Source organism: Oncorhynchus mykiss, chromosome 17 (assembly GCF_013265735.2).
Source record: "Oncorhynchus mykiss isolate Arlee chromosome 17, USDA_OmykA_1.1, whole genome shotgun sequence".
Classification (NCBI taxonomy): Eukaryota; Metazoa; Chordata; class Actinopteri; order Salmoniformes; family Salmonidae; genus Oncorhynchus; species Oncorhynchus mykiss.
In genome coordinates this window covers 24,213,245-24,231,505 of record NC_048581.1, presented here as the reverse complement: position 1 = coordinate 24,231,505, position 18,261 = coordinate 24,213,245, and the positions used below count along the sequence as shown (strand labels likewise).

The window sequence follows — 18,261 nt, the reverse complement described above, 5'->3', positions numbered from 1 at the left end:
CCACAACGTATTCCGTATTCAAGAAGGCCAATCCCCATACATAACGTTTCGTGTATCTGGGACTTTTCAAATGGTCACAGACATGCTACAGCTGTGTGGCATAGTATCCAACCAGCCCCTAGTATACTGTACACATGGTTTAAGATTTCCCAGCAAACGACATCTGTGTCCAATGTCTCGCTAATAGGTTTTCTAGCAACTGTATAGGAGAAAATAGATAAGAGTAAATCTCCATGTTAGCCTGTTAGGCTACCGTAACAGCTTGCTAAGTCCTCTGGTAAACTGTTCCGTTCCAGTCGCCCTTATAAGCAGGGACACCTCTTGCAACACCACTGACTTACAGTGAAGTAAAACAGCCCTATATGATACTCTCCAACTCGTTCCTTTCTGATGACTCGCAGTTATCCTCCCTTCCTTAACGCATTCCCCAGGGAGACATAAACCAGAATTTCAGAACGGAGGAACGAGTGATGAGGGAGGACAGAACGAAATTACTGTCATCTCTCCCTTCATAATGGAGGGAAGAGGAGGAGGGAGAAATGGAGGAGTGAGGAGAGGAGGACAGAATCAAATGACTCTCATCTCATCTCTCTCTCTCTCTGTCTCTCTCTCTCTCCCATTGACCTCCTAATTGAAATATCAAATTGGGGACAGCCACAAAGGCCAACGTTATTTCAGGGTAATTCCAATAGACCAGACCTACCAGGCCCTGTCGTCCCTCCTCAGTGAGCTAGCTACAGTCTGCTATCGGTTTATATGACAGCAGACTGGGGCTTAATGAGTATGGGGGGGGGAGACAGGATAGTTACTAGAGATATGAGATATGCAGTGGTGTGTGAAAACTGAGTAGGCAGGCTCTAATGGGGAAGGTGTTGATAGATGAGTGTTTTGCGGGATGGGAGGGATGTGCATGTGGGGTGTGTGTCTGCATTTCCTCTCTGCGCGTGTCTGACCCAGATCCCTAGGTATTTCCAGGCTCCAGCCACATGACCGTCTATTTCCTTAAAGGCTGTCACAGACTTTCACTACCAGCCCAGTATGTCCCCCCCTCTCTCTCCCTCTCTCTCTCTCTCTCTCTCTCTCTCTCTGTGGAGTGACTGCAGTCTGCATTAAGGAGAGCTGGGGGCCACGGCAGCTGCAGAGGACCTGTCATCACATGCTGGGATGTGGCGTGCCAGTTTACAGTGTAACAGCGCCATGGGCCAGCGTGAGGATCATAAAGCAATGTGTCTTAATGAGGGACAGGGACAGAGCCTTACATACCCTGGTGGCAGTCTATGACACACGAAGCATTACGGCATAATGATCACACTATACCAGGTAGTTTCCATGGGTTACTAAAACTGATGGAAAACAGAGGTAATATGACTTTAACGGTGGGGGAGTGTATGGATGTGTGTATGTCTGTGTGTGTGTGTGTCTGTGTGTGTGTATGTCTGTGTGTGTGTATGTCTGCCTGCCTGGGTGTAACACACAGCTAAGGCGCTACAGTGTCATTCCGAAGCACCAAAGGGGAAGGGAGCTTATTCTCTAGTGATGAAATATGCCCTCCAAACAGTCAGACTAAACATTACTGCAAAAAAAAGAGGTCATGACAAAACTCATTGAAAAAGTAGTGAAGGAATTTCCTTTGGTGCCAAAATATCCAGCCTGATGAAAACCCTGTAGTTTGAACAAAGGGCATTTGGCTGGGTTTGTTACAGTGTCTGGTCCTCGAGGTTCCTGCTGTCCTAGCACAACTATTAGTTGTCATACCTAAGGCCTTAGTAACGATTGTAGCGATATTTTGCAGGAAGAATGGCTGGTGTGTGTTACCTAAGGCCTTAGTAACGATGGTAGTGATATTTAGCAGGGAGAATGGCCGGCGTGTGTGTGTTACCTTCTCCTGTCCTGACGGTGCTAAGTTCCAGGTCGTCTCTAGTGCCGTTCTGTGAGTCCAGGTATGTGGCCGGCACCCAACCCTGCTCCTCGGCTGTACTGACGAACCACCAACCTACAACAAAGACACACACACACACACATTAGTAAATTACAATAACTGCTCTACATTCCCAAAGAACTCCAGAATTGATCGGGTGTTAGTGTTTTTCTTGGTCCAGGCTTTCATTTATATCGGCTACATGGGGAGCAGTGAAGTGATGTAACCAGGGAACTTTTCACCTGTTATCATTACAAAACCACCAGACGTTTCAGAGTAGCGCTACTGACTGACCATGGATCAGTTTTTCATTTGAATTCATAATGATTGAGATGATATGGACAAGGAGAACCTGATCCTAGAGCAGCACTCTAGGGTTAGGGTCATGTTTTTTTCATATATGTGCCCGGAGTGCAGAGGAAAATGGACACTTAAGGATCAAATAGGTAGAAGTTGTCCCTGAACCACAGATCTAGGATCAGATGACCATAACTGAGTTCTAACCTGAAACCATCAAAGGGATTAAATAAGAGCTGACCCTGTATCAGTGCAATGGTTAAGGCTGGACTTGAATTTAGTCCCCCAAAAAATCCTAGTCTAGTATTTCGAGAGGTGTTTGTGGGACAATAAATATTTTTGATTCGAATTGACTCGACCTAGACCTGATTGAATGCAAAAACACATGTCGAATCGGGAACCAAACCAAACCGAAACTCACAAAAAGAGAGAGGAAAAGAAGCCATCGATCCCTCCCTGACAGATAGCATGTGTCTTTGTGTTTTAGTTCTGCAGCAGTAGCACGAATCCAGATTCTCCGACGGTCTATTCTGTTTACGAAGTTCAGAGGCTCTCCGAGCATTTCATCCGTAACATTTGGGTTCAACGTGGACTACTCAGAGTCGTAAATAGTAGGGAAGCTGCCTTTCAGTGAACCTCGAAGATACAGGATAATTTACGACTTTCTGCAGCCTATAACGCACCCAGACGTACGCCATATGCTAACACACACAGGCGCACTCCTGACGGATGCACATATGTACACATACACAATAACTCACACGCTCTGACAGTATAAAAGAGAAGAGAGCGAGGTAATGAGCACAACTATTTTTTTTTCTCTCCATTGGAGTCCAACAATTAAGTCCTCAGCTCTTGACTGTGTTAACCGTCATATGGAGAGGTCCTATAATGTGGTTTGACACACATACACACACACACACACACGCACACACGCACACACACACACACACACACACACACACACACACACACACACACACACACACACACACACACACACACACACACACACACACACACACACACACAGACACACACAGACACACACACAGGCTTGAGTAAATCAAGTCCTCACACGCCCCATTTTATGTCCCTGCAAGACACGCCAAATGAGACCTATTTGACCCATATGGAAAATATGTCTAATAACAGTTTCTTCATCGGAAAATAATAACATTGGTCATTGGTAGGCTTGCGAAATTCCAGTAACTTCCCAAACATTCCTTAGTTTTCCATAAATCCAGGTTGGAAGTCACTCATAACACAAGACTACTATAGCGTATACTATATTTGAAGCTCTGAATGGTCCACCACAGTGTTTGAGGCTTCAACCCATGGGCATTGTCTAAAAGGTATTGAAGTTCAAAGTAGGTCCCACTGTAGACATCACAGCAGAGTCTGGGGTCTGACAGCGCACAGCACAGTGAGTTTGGAAACCTGTCAGAATCGGTTGGGAAAATAATGCTAGGCTAATGCTTAGCCTAGCGAAAACGCTAACGTTGGACTGACTGTAGAGGCATAGGTTTTCCTCAGTGCCAACGTGAATTTGACATTGCGACATTGATGCTATGCTAATTCATTATTATGCTGCTGTAGGCTAGCTAGATCCTAGTCTGAAAATGTGTTTTAATGAACGGCACTCAGCACATATAGCAGTGAGATGAGAGGCAGCACGGTAGGGCCCTCCTATCTTTTTTAAAAGTCCTACATTCAACGTGTGAAACAATGGAAGCTGCCCATAGTTGTAGCAAAGAAACTTTATAGATCCAAGTTACCGCAACTGTTCAAAAGGAAATAATCCACAACCCATCTCCCTTTATGGAATTCGGCCACAGTTCAGCAAAGAGACAATTCAGGAGCCATTTTCTTCAAAAGGTCACCTGACATGACAAGCAGAGGATATACAGTCTCCTAAATCCCTATGTGACAGGGTCCTGGTGAGCGACTGCCATTATCAGCTGCATGTGTGCGCTGCCACGGCTGTATATCACTGCCTACCTAGTAGGGGCTGATAGAAATAGGTCAGGTCTGTCGGCGTGGAAAGAGTGTGTCTGCTTACGCAAACGTGTGTGTTTGTGAGCGCCTGTCTATATAGGGATCCATGAACATGCCTGCTTGCACTTGTATGTGTATGTACTTGCGTGAGCTGTGAAAAGGCAAATGAGAAAAACTAGTTTAGCCCTGGTCTCTCTCGCTCAGGCTGACAGACACCACATGGCTTTGACAAGGCCCAGCTCCCCTATACATTCAGCTCCCAGGCTGACAGACACCACATGGCTTTGACAAGGCCCAGCTCCCCTATACATTCAGCTCCCAGGCTGACAGACACCACATGGCTTTGACAAGGCCCAGCTCCCCTATACATTCAGCTCCCAGGCTGACAGACACCACAGGGCTTTGACAAGGCCCAGCTCCCCTATACATTCAGCTCCCAGGCTGGCAGATACCACATGGCTTTGACAAGTCCCAGTTTGCCTATAAATCCCAGTTCTGGAGAAAGTCAGATGCGGTTAAAGAGCAGAGAAATTAGAAACAGAAAGGCTGCTGGATCTCATCACACATAGGCAGTTACCAGAGTGGAGAGAGACTGTGGAGGAAGAGAGAGAGAGAGAGACCAGAGAGAGAAGCGAGGGAACGTTCTCATATGTTCCAAACAACTACTGTCCGTGTGTCAACATTTTCCAGGAAACTCACTCTGTCCAACTGCAATATGGACAGAAGCTGGTTCTTTCTCTTTTCTTGTCTCTCTTTCGGGACAGTTGTTAGTAGGAAGTTAGTTGGTGTTCCCTCTTTCTGGCCGTACCATTTAGCTTCCAGACAGACAGATAATAAACACAGTTTTCCCAGAGAAGAGAGAGGAAATCCCCCTTGGTGAAGACTTGAATCAGGGTTTCCCCATTCACACAGTGGAATCCAATTGGCTTGGCGGCTCAATTAGGCTCCAAGAGATGTATCATGGGATTGAGCTGTTTATGTGGTATTGTCTGGTGTTGAACATGTTTGTTGTGTCTTTTCTGTTTGTTGGCGGGATTTGCTGTGTTTTGTGTGTGAAAAATCAATAAAATGTTTAATTTACCCTAGGGTGTTCCAGCAGTCCAACAAGTACTAACACTGCGATAACAAGTACTAACACTGAGATAACAAGTACTAACACTGCGATTACAAGTACTAACACTGCAATAACAAGTACTAACACTGTGATTACAAGTACTAACACTGTGATTACAAGTACTAACACTGCAATAACAAGTACTAACACTGCGATAACAAGTACTAACACTGAGATAACAAGTACTAACACTGTGATAACAAGTACTAACACTGCGATTACAAGTACTAACACTGAGATAACAAGTACTAACACTGCAATAACAAATACTAACACTGCAATAACAAATACTAACACAGCAATAACAAGTACTAACACTGCAATAACTAGTACTAATACTGTGATAACAAGTACTAACACTGCAATAACAAGTACTAACACTGCAATAACAAGTACTAATACTGCAATAACAAGTTCTAACACTGCAATAACAAGTGCTAACACTACAATAACAAGTACTAACACTGCGATAACAAGTGCTAACACTGTCATAACAAGTACTAACACTGTAATAACAAGTACTAACACTGCAATAACAAGTGCTAACACTGCAATAACAAGTACTAACACTGCAATAACAAGTACTAACACTGTAATAACAAGTACTAACACTGCAATAACAAGTACTAATAATGTAATAACAAGTACTAACACTGTAATAACAAGTACTAACACTGCAAAAACAAGTACTAACACTGCAATAACAAGTACTAATACTGCAATAACAAGTACTAACACTGGAATAACAAGTACTAACACTGCAATAACAAGTACTACCACTGTGATAACAAGTACTAACACTGTGATAACAAGTACTAACACTGCGATAACAAGTACTAACACTGTGATAACAAGTACTAACACTGCGATAACAAGTACTAACACTGCAATAACAAGTACTACCACTGTGATAACAAGTACTAACACTGTGATAACAAGTACTAACACTGCGATAACAAGTACTAACACTGTGATAACAAGTACTAACACTGCGATAACAAGTACTAACACTGCAATAACAAGTACTAACACTGCAATAACAAATACTAACACTGCAATAACAAGTACTAACACTGCAATAACAAGTACTAACACTGCGATAACAAGTACTAACACTGTGATTACAAGTACTAACACTGTGATTACAAGTACTAACACTGCAATAACAAGTACTAACACTGCGATAACAAGTACTAACACTGAGATAACAAGTACTAACACTGCGATTACAAGTACTAACACTGCAATAACAAGTACTAACACTGTGATTACAAGTACTAACACTGCGATTACAAGTACTAACACTGCGATAACAAGTACAAACACTGCGATAACAAGTACTAACACTGTGATTACAAGTACTAACACTGTGATTACAAGTACTAACACTGCAATAACAAGTACTAACACTGCGATAACAAGTACTAACACTGAGATAACAAGTACTAACACTGCGATTACAAGTACTAACACTGCAATAACAAGTACTAACACTGTGATTACAAGTACTAACACTGCAATAACAAGTACTAACACTGCGATAACAAGTACTAACACTGAGATAACAAGTACTAACACTGTGATAACAAGTACTAACACTGCGATTACAAGTACTAACACTGAGATAACAAGTACTAACACTGCGATAACAAGTACAAACACTGCGATAAAAAGTACTAACACTGCGATTACAAGTACTAACACTGCGAGCATGGGTTCAAATCTGACCCACCACTTTAGCAATTCCTCTCCTGCTATAAACTTCTTTCTATCTATTCTGTCCAATAAACACAGAAAATATGAAAGTAGTGGGACGGCCACACCACCTAAACTATGAGCTAATCTTAACACGCTACAAGAGCTTCTCTTGGAAGCATACATGTCTTGTTTGATTACAGTGGCTAACATTACCATATTACATCAACTATGAATGTTATGTCAGTTATTTTAAATGCCTATATGTTCTAAAATAGCTATATATCTTGCTTGACCGTACTGTATGTGTGTGGAATACATTACAGTGTCGGTGGACTAGAGAGAGATTAAAGGGTCAGTCTGGGATTCAAACAACAACAAATTGACCATGTTTTCCTCGAAAGGTTAGGAATCATAGAACATGGAAAATGTGGTGTAACAAATGTCAATCTTCAGCAGGGGTGGGATCCGGGCAGGGGGGCAGGGCAGTAAAGGGGGTTGGGGGCAGCTGTAAAAATGAAACCGGCTAAAACAAGACATATAAAAGGTGGGTCGTCTAATGAACTACATATTGACCACCATCTGAACATACAGTAGAGTAGAAAGCAAAAGGGAAGGGCTGCTGTTTCAACAGGTTTAAGTAATCATGGCAGTGTTATTGGCTGCAGGGACGTGTGTGTGTGTGTGTGTGTGTGTGTGTGTGTGTGTGTGTGTGTGTGTGTGTGTGTGTGTGTGTGTGTGTGTGTGTGTGTGTGTGTGTGTGTAACCATGCTTAGGCTGAGTTCACTCGACCTCAAACAACGCAGTAAAAAGACATTTAGAGGAATACTTTCACGAGTGCTCATTTCCTGACTAAGTACGATCCTTTTATTGTACAGGTGTAAATCAGACCACTTTTTAGGCCGCCTTTGACTACAATAAACACTAGATTCTGGGTCCGGGTTGTGTCCCGACAGAAATTACCCAGTTTGCTCTACTTCATCAGATTCATGATGTGGACCTTAAAAGGTCAAATAGCGACAGGTGTAAAACCTTCTTAACATTGACAGTACTCATGCTGGTTTAACCCAGACAGTAATAAGTAGTCTAATTGCAGTTCCACTGTGTTGTGCTTTGGTAGAACATAGGTTGTGCAGTGCTTTCTCCCTCTTTCCCTCTGTCTCCATCTCCCCCTTTCGCTCAGTGAGAATAAGGTCACATGGAAAACAAATGTTACAGTAATTCTGCAGAACATACTAATCATTGGCTGGTAAACGCCTAGCAGGGAGAGAAAGATGGAGATAGAGAGAGTGGGTGACAGAGAGAGAGGAGAGAGAGAGAGATACAGAGACAGAGAGAAAGAGCGAGCAGACGTTTGGCCAGGGCTTCAAAGCAGGGAGTATTCCACACACTTCCCTGTCCAAAACCACCACAGAATCTATCCGTTCACTCTCTTCATTTGGATTGATGGAACGGAGAAACAGGACCATCAAGACGTTTCGTCAATGACACTTATTTCAAACGCGACGCGATTGTGTTACTCATCTCATTGCTTTGCCACAACGAACAACAGATCTGATGTGTGATACGAGCTGAGTTGGATGCGGCTGAGCCCGAGTCTGGAAGACAGAATATTGAATTGAACCACAACGTGCGCTTTCTGCAGAGTAAGCAGAACTAAGGGACACAGAAAGCTGAGGCTTAAAATAGAACCAGAACAATTACGGCGGCTCGGGAGGCCTAAAACGAGACTGGCGAATCAGGCCTGGAAGGCAGAGACTATTCTCATCCTTCTATCTAATCACACAAACCCTGTGTGTGAGCAAGATACCGTATAGGTTGCAAGAAAGCATATATGTAATCAAATCTGAAGCTAATACAGAACGTGATTATTAACATATTATATATATATTTTGTATTTTACCACCTCTTTCTCCCCAATTGCGTGATATCCAATTGCGATCCAACTACGATCTTGTCTCATCGCTGCAACTCCCCAACGGGCTTGGGAGAGGTTGAAGGTCGAGTCGTGTCCTCCGAAACATGACCCGCCAAACCGCGCTTCTTTACACCTGCCCACTTAACCCGGAAGCCAGCCGCACCACCGTTCAACTGACGACGAAGTCAGCCTGCAGGCGCCCGGCCCTCCACAAGGAGTCGCTAAAGCGCGATGAGCCAAGTAAAGCCCCCAGGCCAAACCCTCCACTAACCTGGACGACGCTGGTCCAATCGTGCGACGCCCTATGGGACTCCCGGTCACGGCCGGTTGTGACACAGCCTGGGATCAAACCCGGATCTGTAGTGATGCCTCAACACTGCGATGCAATGCCTTAGATGGCTGCGCCACTCGGGCGGCCTGAACGAGATTATTTAATTAGGGAAATTGAAATGAAATCCCATCAACTCTAGAAGTCAATACAGTACATGATGTGATAAATGCCTAGTTAGGCCTGAGGGATATGATTTTGTTGGATGGGATCAAACGAAGAACAGAAAAAATCCCTCTAATGACATCAGAGTCTTTTAATAACGAGTTCCTTTGAACACATTTTCGTTCCCTTTGTGTGAACTTTGTTTGAAAAGATGGTGTAGTGGATTGGCAATGTAAAGAGACATAAAACGTATAAAAAATCACCCAAGACAGGATACATCAAAGCATCATCTGATCAGTTCTAACTGAGGGGAAATTATGAGGACATCCGAATCATCAAGCTGGTTGGTTCCTTCCTAGTTTATTTTGAGGCCCCAAATCTTTATTGACAATGTCTAACGGGACGGGAGACAGAGGAACTCACATCCCACGGTGGAGATTGTGTTACCTTGCTTTAAGTTTTCATAAAACATGGGGGTTTGGTTACTGTTAGCTGTGTTACAAGTTTAAGGGGATAGCGTGGTGGTAGGAAGTTCATTAGACCGTGTTGACTAAATATCACGCTCAGCATGCCTGGGCTACGTCCCCAGGCCTTGAACTTGAACCGCCGTGTGTGTGTAGGGGGGGGGGGGGGGGGGGGGGGGGGGGGGGGGGGGGGTTGTGGTTATGTTCAGGGTTTGGGTCACGGGTAAAGGTTAGGGTTAGGGTAAGGGTTAGGATTTTGACTTTAAATAAATATTAGGTCCCCACGAGGATAGAAGAACATAACGTGTGCTTGTGTGTGAGTGTGTGTGAGTGTGTGTGTGTGTGTGTGTGTGTGTGTGTGTGTGTGTGTGTGTGTGTGTGTGTGTGTGTGTGTGTGTGTGTGTGTGTGTGTGTGTGTGTGTGTGTGTGTGTGTGTGTGTGCGTGTGTGTGTGTGTGGTGTGTGTGTGTGTGTGTGTGTGCGTGCGTGCGTGCGTGTGTGTGTGTGTGTGTGTGAGAGAGAGAGAGACCCAACTCAAAGCTTCCTTCCAGCTAAGTACCCCCTGTGTCATGCTTATTGATACAGGCTGGCCATTTCAAAGCATGGGAGGTGCAGCTAACACTAAGCTAGCTTTAGCCATGCATATCACCTCACTAAACATGCTAATGGCAACAAGCTCTATTTTAAAACCTGTAGGTGAGTCTTTTGGCCAGCTATGGCCTTTCATGTGACCCTATCTATACAGGAGAATTTAAAGGGCTTAAAGGTAACCTCTCTGTTGAGTCGATTGACGTAGATTAGGAACTCTTGTGCCTCTTGGTGAAACGTTACGCTACGGGTAGCATGTATAGGATGACTAACAGCCTGCTACGCTACCTGTTGGCTTATAAGTATGACTTCCTGATTCCTTCCTTTTTGATTGAAGCCGTCTGTCCGATTTGACTGCCTAGAGTTGAGGCGACCACTTTTAAAGGAAGAACCACTGTATAGGCTATGTGAGACTACAGATGTAGGATCTTAATTTGAGCCAGTTTGCTACAGCAGGAAAATAATCATGCAGCAACAGGAAATTCAAATTATTATGTGGATTATAATTAATATAATGAATTGACATTTTTGTCGGGGTTGATAAATTTTTCGCCAGGGAAAATCGAGTCTGAAATGTCAAAGTGGAAATTACAAACTTCAGAAGCCTTTTCAAAACTCAAATGCAATACAAGGATCTGTATGGAAAGTTCTCCTTCAACAGAGTGATCAAATTCATATCCTACATCTGTATGGTGTGAGGCCTGTCTTCAGCAGCCCCCTGGCAAAGATTCTGACGGTTTACAACCTTATCGCCGTGACTGAAGACAGAAGAGCGGGCTAGGCTGTCCGTTTCAAATGTGAGGTGAGACTAGCGCTAAGCTGGCTGTAGCCTGAGTGATGGAGTGTAAGATTTGACACAAATGGTGTTCCTCCCTCTGTAAAACGTGGCCCAGTGCTTTCCCCTACTAAAGCTGATCTACACAGGGCCCCAGGCCAAGGCAAACAACACCCATTGCCCAGCCCAGCCCAAACTCAGTCAAAACTGGGTACATTTCAGGAAAGAATATGTGGGTTAGTGGGGGCTATGCCAACCTAATTTGTGTGGACACAGCAGGCAGTGAGAGAGGGGAGGTAGGGGTGGTGTGTGTGTGCGTTTGAGCCTGTGTGTGTTTATGCGTGCGTGTTTGCCTGTGCATACATAATTTCACACATGTGTGTGAGTATGTGACTATGTGTGTAAATGTGTGTTTAGGCGGGTTTTGCACGGTAAGCGTGCCTAAGCTCTTTAGGACTATGGTGACAAATTCCCCCTTCAACCTGGCAAAGATCGCATAGAGAGAGAGGCGAGGGGAAAATGTCTTCTCCGGCTGGGCTTGTGGGCTGAGGGAGCGGCACAGTAACCCAGAGGGATCTTGTTTGCTGCATAGCATCACAGTCCTCCTGCAAGATCCATTAGGCCGGGGTAAGGACACAGAAAATAGGGGAATTTTCCATATTCAGCCACAGTATGGAGCCACAGAATGGAGGCCCGGTTGCATTGATTAACCAGTCATTTTCGTGCAACTATGGTATCAGAACTCTAACAGAGCCAAAACTGAACAAATAAAGACAGACCTACCAGTCTTCAAAGACTATTCTATATAATATACATTTGATACCATGGTATCAATATCAATATCATATCATCAATATTATGGGGATAACAACTTTGCAGGAAGCACAATAAACTGATTGCTCCATATAACTTCTGGTCACACATGCAAGTGATGTTTTTCCCATCTGAGGCCTCTTCCCTCCAGGCTCTCTGTGATTTCCCATGTCCAAGGAATGACCGGAGTGGGAGAAAACCAGGACACTGGCCCATACATAGCCTCCACTCCTCCTTTTCTCCTCCTCTTTCCCCCTTTTCAAGAGGATTCTGGCGTGTCCACCTCCTTGCCCTCCCATAAATCTCTCTTTACTAGATAGTAGCTCTTAAATCTCCGGACAGACAGTCAGACACAAATCTCACAGCCAAAACTCAAGACATCAGCACACACACACACCCCACATACACTCACACACACACACGCGCACGCACGCATGCACACACACACACACTGTACAGTCTCACGTGGTGATACTGGCGCCTTGTTGACACTACACAGTGAAACAGCTGCCGTGGAACTGGAGCGCACGCGGCTGCTAGCTTCTCGCAGTAGGGGTAGGGTATGACAATAACATCCGACTCGGGATTAGGAACCCGCGACTATCGAGGTAAACAGTGCGTGAAGCGAGGAAAACTGATGCTGCAGTAAAGTGGTTTTTACTGCAGTGGATGTTTTTTTTCCATTGGCTGTTGCTTGACCCGAACCACTCCTAACTGCATATGATATACTGTTTAGAGATTGTGTGGAGAGGAGAATGAAAAAGCACAGAGTCTGGATGAGATTGGTAGAAGCTAACTTAAAAGCATAGGTTGTCATAATGCCGAGATGCATGGGGTGAGGAACATTAAAGCAACATTAAAACAACATTAAAGAAATAGGGGGTTTTGGTAAATTGGGAGGTTGCAATGTGAAATGACCGCCTGTGTTTCTGCGATCAAAATGTCGAAGGACATAAAGAAGCAGAGCTGTGGAGACTCCAGGGTCGCAATAAAGCGCTGAAAGGGGGAGAGGGTCTCTGGGATACACAAGGCACTAGGACTTGCATAGCCTGCCAATGATGTCATCGTAGGTCGTTGCTCGAGTTCTTTGGCCTAATGGTGGAGAGATATGGAGACGTTTGAGCATGTTTACAGTAACCTTCAACTCCAATGACAGCCATTATATACAGCTTGTTTCCTTAAGGATGATATTTGTTTTTCTTGCACTTTTGTACTGAAACTGTCTGAGATTTTATGGTTCTTTTTCAGGCTTAGTCTATGCGCTAGTTTGAGTATATGAGCGTTCAGCTCCGGTGACAGCACAGCTTGTTTTCTTATTTGTTTTTATGTTTTTACATTGAAACTGTCCCGAGTACTGAATATTTATGGATCTTGTCCTAGTTTAGTTTGAATGTGCCCGATCGCGGGGGTATTTGGGGTTTCCAATGCAGTGTGTCAGTGCCACCAATAATTTGATAATTGTGGCGTGGTTTTGGCATACGCACAGGCAATTAGCTTTTGAATATTCATGAAACAAAACATATAATGACTCTCACTCTTGCCTGTGACTCTTACAAAATCTCTGGGAATCGAAGCCTCATCAAGTCACATATCTCTCAAAGCATAACTCAATGCAGCTTAAAAGTTGACAGTACGAAACCTCACAAAAGAGACTGAAAAAACATTGCATTTCACATTTACATCTGAGTCATTTAGCAGACAATCTTTGCTAAGGGGACTTTGGGCGACCAGTTCATTTAACGAAGATTAGTTAAAACAACCACATCTCACATTCATTGCGGTACTGATGTCACGCCCTGACCACAGAGAGCCCTTGGTTCTCCATGGTGTAGTAGGTCAGGGCGTGACTAGGGGGTGATCTAGTATATCTATTTCTACGTTGGTGCTAATGTCGTTCCCAATTAGAGGCTGCTGTTTAATGTTGCCTCTGATTGGGGATCATATTTAGGTAGCTATTTCCCCACCTGTGTTTTGTGGGATATTGATTGTAGTGTGTTTGTGCATGTAGTCACGTTTTGTTGTTCCTTTATTGATTTGTTTTTGCTTAAAGTTTCACTTTGAAACAAATATGTGTCATTCAACATCCGCTGGCCGTGGAAGAACGTGACAACTGCACTTCTCAGCGTTCACATTTTCGGATGAGATTAGGTTTCCTCTTAGTCATGTATGACCTTGCAATACATTGAATTCACAAAAGAAGATCAGCATTGCAAAAACATCTACACCTCTATTCCCACACGGAGTTTGGACGGAACTGCCGCTTTGGCTGTTGACCTGACAATGAACGGAATGGGATATACAGCAGAAAGCTGTTGGAACAGCCCGATGTCAAAAACACATGGGGCTGAAAGAGTGGAGAGAGAGAGAGAGAGAGAGAGAGAGAACGAGAGAGAGAGCTAGAGAGAGAGAGAGAGAGAGAGAGAGAGAGAGAGAGCACCACAAGGGGAACGTCAACCGTTGAGGGACAGTGGGTGGCTGGGTCGATTGTAAAAACTAAAGAAAAAGAAAGATTCGTTAACTTGCATAACGACTCAAAGATGTGCTAAAGACGCTGTGAGAAAACACCTCTCACACACACACACACACACACACACACACACACACACACACACCAATATTTGAAAGGAAGATGTGTGTGGATGTATCAATCACTGCCAAAGGGTTTTCTGCTGTTGGTAGACTGTTAGGCCGTTGTGGTTGTTAATCTTGACTTGCGCAAGCTGTCATAGTCTTGTTACCATGGCAAGTTAGAATCCAGCTCTCGTGTTGCTCAATCGAGTTTGGATCGATGAAAACAAAACATAAGGGCAACATATTCACATTGACTTTTCCCTCAACCGATTGTATTCAGGTTTTATACATAGCAAACTGTTATGTACTGTTACTGTACACGACAAACGTCTTGCTGTGGTTCAACAACTCAACTGCCATGTCCTTGGTTTTTGATAACATTGTGAAGTACAATGAAATTGGAGGAAAACATAAGGGTGACAATAGTACACGGACAGTTATCCCAGTGCTCCCAAATAACAACTGCCTCCCTGGCTCTTTCTCCTCTCAAAACTTTGCGCGTCGACCTTTGCCTTTCCAAGATGGTACTCGTAACACATCTCACTCTCCACTAAAGTAAAGTGGACTATTAATTATAAGTCTACATTCCTGATGCACAAGGCAACAGATTGGGCAACACAGCCAAACGCTGCCACATGCACACGCACAAACACACACACACCTTCACACAAACCCAAGCACGCAAGCACAGACAAACACACACACACACCGGCCTGCTGACCAAACGGCAAGCCTCCAGGTTTAGCCAAGCCCCAGTTAGAAGACAGAGAGAACGCTTAAGGGAGAGATGGAGGTAGAGAGGGAGGAAGGGGAGAAAAGGGGGAATCTTGAGGACAAAGAGGGGCAGATGGAAGGAGACAGAACACGGAGTGACACCATGAGAGGAAAGAAGGAACGAGGTGCTGACTGTGCATCAGTTGGTTTGTGTGTGTGTGTGTGTGTATGTGTGTGTGTGTGTGTCTGTTTGTGAGAGAGAAAGTCAAATACAACACAAAGCAGCACATACAGTAAACACACTACTCACCGCTCTCGCTCTTCTCGATCACGTCCACCGTCTCCCCAGCCTGCAGGCTGATCTCAGAGTTCTCCTGCCTCTCGTAGTTGGCCACCACCACGTACTGCTCCAGCACCATAGGGTCCGAGCTGTCAATGCCTGCACGGTAGGACGGGAAGAAACACGCCGTCAGCCAGCTCCCAGTCCCTACCATGGCACCCCTACCCCGTGGTGGGCGCAAGCGCCCGCCGCCACCGCGCGCCCGGTGACGGTACGCCGCCATAGGCCGAATCCGCGCCGTTGCTCCTCCCCAGCCAATCAGAACGCTCGCTCAGGATATTATCGCTGCATTTTATTCCCAAACGTCTGGCCATATAGCGGAACCTTCCCCCGGCCCACACCAACGGACCAGGAAGCATTTGAAAGAAGTCAAAATGAAAAAAGGAGGGATGAAACAAAGAGAGAGAAAAACGTGTTCTCCGTTACGGGGCCTCCATAATCAAAACAAACGTCCGAAAGAGAGACGAAGGGAAGAGAGGATAAAAGAAAGAGAAAAGGAGGAGAGGACAGGGAGAACTGCTGGAGTTGGAGACAGACTCCGGTCGGGACTGGAAGAATAGAAAAGGTTTTCCTCTGGAAAATCAGTAGTGTGGCTTGTTCTCTCTCTCTCTCTCTCCCCTCCTCTCTCGCTCTGTTTGAGAGCCTGCCGTTGGACGAGGACTGGGGGGCTGTACCACGCCAATCAAGGCAGTCAGGCCTACAGGGCCTTAAATAGAAACATATGAGTGGGACGGGGAGAGAGGGAGAGAGAGAGAGAGAGAGAGAGAGAGAGAGAGAGAGAGAGAGAGAGAGAGAGAGGGAAGAAAACAAGAGTGCGGCATAACCCAAGTTGAAACGGTTTCTTCTTGTGTTTCACATAAACATAGGCCCAGCATCTGTCTCTCTCTCCTTTTTTCCCTCTCTCTCTTCTCTTCATTGTAGCTCCCAATGATAAACTCTTGAGTGCCAGCAATGACTTCATTTACAAAGTTCACGTGGTGTGTGTTTGATTTAAGTCACAAGCACTGTTTGACATGATTGTACCAACGCTCTGGGATTTTTCTTCTAATTTTTACTCATTTCCTGCTCTCTAAAAGGCTCTACTTGATTTCTCTTCGCCCTTACTCATAAATACAATGATGTCTTATCTAACCTGAGTCCGTAGGAGTTTAAATATACATTCCATGTATTCCTAAATTGATATCACAGCACTCCAGTAAAGTTAATCACCCTCCACCACTAACTCTTTGTCTAGGATTCAGTAGACAAGGACGCGGTCCGTTGCCCAGTAAATAGCATCATGTCAACATGTGTGTCCCTTTTTGTGACATGTCTGTTGTTTACGTCTCTTTTCCAGGGGCAGTTGCAAACATCACGAGGAAAAACTCCAAAACACTGGCAGCCATCTTTGTTTTTCTCAGGAACCTAGCTAGGTCTAATGACCTCCACTTTCTCTGCGAACGAATGTGGAAAGCAAACATTGGACAAACACACACACACACACACACACACACACACACACACACACACACACACACACACATTTGGGAGCAGAAGCAAAGTTAGTGAGGTTGGAGAAACGGTCAACACAGAAGAACATGCAGGAGGCAGATCATCCTAAAATGCACTACTGTGTGTGTGTTACTGTTGTGTGAAAGTCATGCTATGTCTGCACAGCACCTGGCTAGTGGCTACCGCATGTAGATCTCGATTCTATCCTATTTGCATTATTCCTATTCTACTCTAGTCCAATAATTATCTAAAAGAAAAATCCTTACAAATATGAGTGCACAACAAGTACTGTAAGTGGGAAAATGAAGACAGTTCCCGTCAGCATAATTATACACCCACCCAATAGCTGTGTCCATATGAATATGATTATACTGTATTGTATTGTATCATTCTAGCTAATGGAATTGGACCTTGAATATAGACCATGTCGGTGGTGAGGATCCTCTGCATTGACAGTATTGCCTGTGTATTTGCTATGGTCTGGTCCCAGATCTGTTCGTGCTGTCTTGTCATTGTTGCACTGTGCAAATTCAATTCCTATGGTCAAATGAACAACAGCTAGCAAACCTAAGGATCTTAAAATGAGCGCTGCAGCATCCCAACGCTGCGAGGTCGCAAGGAAGAGAGAAGGGATTAAGAAACGCAGAGTTTTAACGGTCAAACTCAAAACGCTTCATTGGAATATAACACAGTTAAGTCTCCCCACACGGGCCTATATAAACAAAGAGGCTAGCCAACAACACACGGTATCGCTATTAGTCTTCACTCCTCATGGAAGATTCCCCTGTCTGCGACTGCTTAATATGGTCAAATAAAAACAAAGACTGAGTCTCAAATCTTTCTGATGGGCCTTATATATCTCCTATCTCCTATCTCCTATTCCCTTAACCCCTCCCTTTACTCATGTTGTTTGAGAACGAGAAACTATTTTCCTTTCTCTTAACCCTTATGACAGCATAATATTATTCTGATTCCCTACAGTGAGTTCACTAATACTATATAGCCAAACCCTATGTGGGCTCGAGTCAAAGGTAGTGCACTATATAGGGCATAGGGTGTCATTTGAGATATGGCCAAAGCACATGCAGGCAAATGGACATATGTAAGGCGCTACAGGGTGCAAATGGGGTCAA

At 44.5% G+C, this 18,261-nt stretch overlaps 1 protein-coding gene across 5 annotated transcripts in view; it reads right to left on the bottom strand.

Annotated features, from left to right (window-relative positions):
* LOC110493536 (SH3 and PX domain-containing protein 2A) overlaps positions 1-18,261 on the bottom strand; it is a 119,283-nt gene that overhangs the window by 21,400 nt on the left and 79,622 nt on the right. For all 5 annotated transcript variants that reach the window (XM_036949457.1, XM_036949458.1, XM_036949461.1 and 2 more), the window contains 2 exons: positions 15,608-15,736; positions 1,880-1,993 (listed from right to left, as the gene is read on the bottom strand). In XM_036949457.1, coding sequence (XP_036805352.1) covers positions 1,880-1,993; positions 15,608-15,736 — 243 coding nt within the window. The remainder of the gene's footprint in view (positions 1-1,879; positions 1,994-15,607; positions 15,737-18,261) is intronic.